This window comes from Phytophthora parasitica (genome assembly GCF_000247585.1).
Source record: "Phytophthora parasitica INRA-310 unplaced genomic scaffold supercont2.6, whole genome shotgun sequence".
In the NCBI taxonomy this organism is placed as follows: domain Eukaryota; phylum Oomycota; class Peronosporomycetes; order Peronosporales; family Peronosporaceae; genus Phytophthora; species Phytophthora nicotianae.
Window position 1 is genome coordinate 402961 of NW_008648992.1, and position 2932 is coordinate 405892.

The 2932-nt window shown below is 49.9% G+C and overlaps 2 protein-coding genes across 2 annotated transcripts in view; one reads left to right on the forward strand and one right to left on the reverse strand.

Annotated features, from left to right (window-relative positions):
- The window catches only part of PPTG_21524 (hypothetical protein), a gene marked incomplete at both ends in the record, with an annotated part of 2966 nt that extends 1941 nt beyond the window's left edge, over positions 1-1025 (reverse strand). Inside the window, 2 exons of the mRNA XM_008898323.1 lie at positions 6-912; positions 982-1025. Of these exons, the coding sequence (XP_008896571.1) occupies positions 6-912; positions 982-1025 (951 nt within the window). The remainder of the gene's footprint in view (positions 1-5; positions 913-981) is intronic.
- A 1069-nt stretch (positions 1026-2094) lies between these two features.
- On the forward strand, positions 2095-2652 carry PPTG_03824 (hypothetical protein; the record flags this gene model as incomplete). The annotated part of the gene is made up of 1 exon (XM_008897592.1): positions 2095-2652. The coding sequence occupies one exon, from the start codon at positions 2095-2097 to the stop codon at positions 2650-2652; it is 558 nt and encodes a 185-aa protein (XP_008895840.1).
- Positions 2653-2932: the final 280 nt, after the last annotated feature.

The window sequence follows — 2932 nt, forward strand, 5'->3', positions numbered from 1 at the left end:
AGCACAATGTTCTTGTACAGTCCACGTCGCGTGTCAATGGGGCACTTCAAGATCGCTTCATCCACCACATTGGGCAGCGGCGTTGTAAAATCCGTGGAGAAAATCTCTGGGTTGAAGAAAATCTCAGGAGCCAAGAAACGTTCGTATCCGACATCGATCTCCCATGGCTGCTTGGTACGTGGGTGCAGGTCCGAGTACTTCAAAAAGTATTTATCCGGCTTGGTATCATACTTTTTGAATTCCTTGACCAGATCCGAGCACACGTAGCTGTGTGCTTCCTTGACGCGCTTCGCGACCTCCAGTGACTCCTCGGGAGGCACAGCTTCGCCACGGTCACGCAGCATCTTCTGGATAAAGTGGGTGACGTCGCGTCCGGCCAGCGGAATGTGGCGAATGCAGCTGCCAATGACGTAGCCGTCGGCAACGGGGATAACGTGCGTCACACCGTCACCCGAGTCAATGACCGTACCCGTGAGTGAGCGTTGCGATGGGTCTTTAATCTTGGGCCAAGACGCGTACAGTGCTAGCACAGCCTGCACTGCGATGTACAGTCCAGGGACATTAAAGGTCTCGAACATGATCTCAGCTGTGGCCTCGCGGTTCTCAGGTGGGTTGAGCGGAGGCTCTGTGAGCAGCATGTAGTGCTCTTCCGGTTCGCAACGCATGTGCTGGAAGAGACAGCGCTGCCAGAGCTTCTCCATGTTATCCCAGTTCTGCACGATGCCCTGCGCAATCGGGTAGTTAACCTGGTGGGTAGACGCGTGGTCCAGCGCCTCGTTGCCGATGTAAAAGTCCAGATCATCGATGCCCTGGCGACTGCGAACGGTGCTGGAGTCGCTGCCGCCCACCGCTATCGTGGATGGGATAATGTAGCTAGGCTCGGCATTGCCGGCATATCCCATCTTGGTGTATCTGCGAGGGAGAAGTGAGAGTCATTAGCACTGAGAAATTACGAGGGAGGGGGGTACAAGAGAAACGTACCCTGTGCCATTGTCGATCACCACCGCGGGCTTGAACGACGCCATCGCTGCTAGGAAAGGAGAGCGCAGAAACTTGCGGAGCTTCTCGCTTTGCTGATTATGGAGCTGCCTCCCTCTTGCTTCACGTTGTCGCAGCTCCGACACATCAAAAAAACCTTAGATTGGTGTGGTCAACACGAATTTTGCAATGATTTGACAATCTGATAATCTGATACCGGGCAAGTTGAAGTGGCAGAGTGTTGGTGAATCACTTGTAGTGCTCGAGCTCAACTCCTGTAATTTTCGATTCTTAAAGCGATGACGACATGGAATGATAGCATACTCACATCAGGTAAAGCGTGTACACGTAGAATCCGCATCTCCTGAACTATTCGTTCGTATAAGAATCGCCCGAATGCCAGTATTCACTGCGGTGAAAGTCATGTTCTCGATATTCTGTACAGATACCCCATCCTGCCAACAAAATGATGCAGCGTAACACAAATGTCATCGAGGTGGGTGTTACACGCCGAACTTTCAATTGCATCCTGCTGCATTCAGCAATGCCGTGCACCAGCGTTGAAAAGTTATGCTACGGATTTACATGTGGATTCTTCGCAATTGAGGACAAGGCCACTGTTTCTAATATCTCTTGATTGCGTTGATAGTTTTGGTACACGGTCTAAGCCACCTATCGACCATGCCGCTAGCAGCATTTTACAAGTCAAAAGCGCTAAATATAATACTGATCAAATCGTTTTTAGTTCCGACGGTTGATGCCGATTGTGCCCAGGAAAACCATTATCACCATAGCAGTCAACAATCACCTCGCGCGAGTTGGAATGGCGGATGACCGTATTCGGGGGATTTTCGTGCGGATCCTGACAGTAGCATGCTCAGCTTTCCTGATAAGTGCGCTCTTCATGGGTAAGATCCGGTGTGGCCTTCGATACTCGACTTAATCTCTTTAACGCCTTTTCGTGTTTTCATATATAGCGTTTGAAGAGCAGGAACAACTGCATCAGGTTCAGCATCTACGAGTCGACGGACTACCGCATCAACCCGTTCAACGTACTGATCGACTTACAGTGTAGACCTCCTAATCGATCTAGCCACGCTAATTCTCTGCTTCGCTATGACTTCAGTGCGTATGTACCTGGGTGTGCAACCTGGCAACAAAAACTGCCCTCGCGGAATGTACCGACCGACTGGAGCGGGAATTACAGTTGGAGAGTGCGAGTTTTGCCCGCGTGGTGTGTATGGCGACAGCCCCGGATTAGAAACAAAGGATTGCACAGCAAAGTGTCCCAAGGGAACGTACAATGATAAACTCGGCGCTAAGAGCATCTTAGATTGCAAACCATGTCCTGCTGGCGTGTACGGATCGACCATAGGCCTCACCACTAGTCAGTGCTCGGGGCCTTGTCCGAACGGCAAGTATTCGATGAGTGAAGGCGTCCAGTCGATCAGTGACTGCATGGATTGCCCGCCACTTTACCGCGGACCGCAGGGCTATCGCGGCAACGATGTCACTATGGAAAATGGTGGAGGCTACCCGTGTGATCGCTATCAGTATGGCAAGACCATTCTAAACGGTCGAGACGCAAACAATGATGCGTGGTTGTACGGATATTTATCTGAAGTCCGAAGATCAACGAACAACGAGATCAACGACAATACTACGCCATGGTAAGAACTCTAAAAAAAAGAGTTCTGAGAGTTGGAGATCTACAAAGATATGAAAAAGTTACTCATAACCGTACTGACAAGAATTGGCAACCCAAATAGGCAAATACTTTCGCATCGCAATCACATAGTATACTCACGCAGAGTACATCCTCTTTCTAGTAGTCCCGAACGTTAGTAGACTCTATCAGGTAGCTGGGTTTTCCACCCGAGGTGTGTAACCTTCCATAACTTATAGTATTCCTTCCATAGCTTGGTTATTTAAGTTTCCTCAACTTGCTCCACTG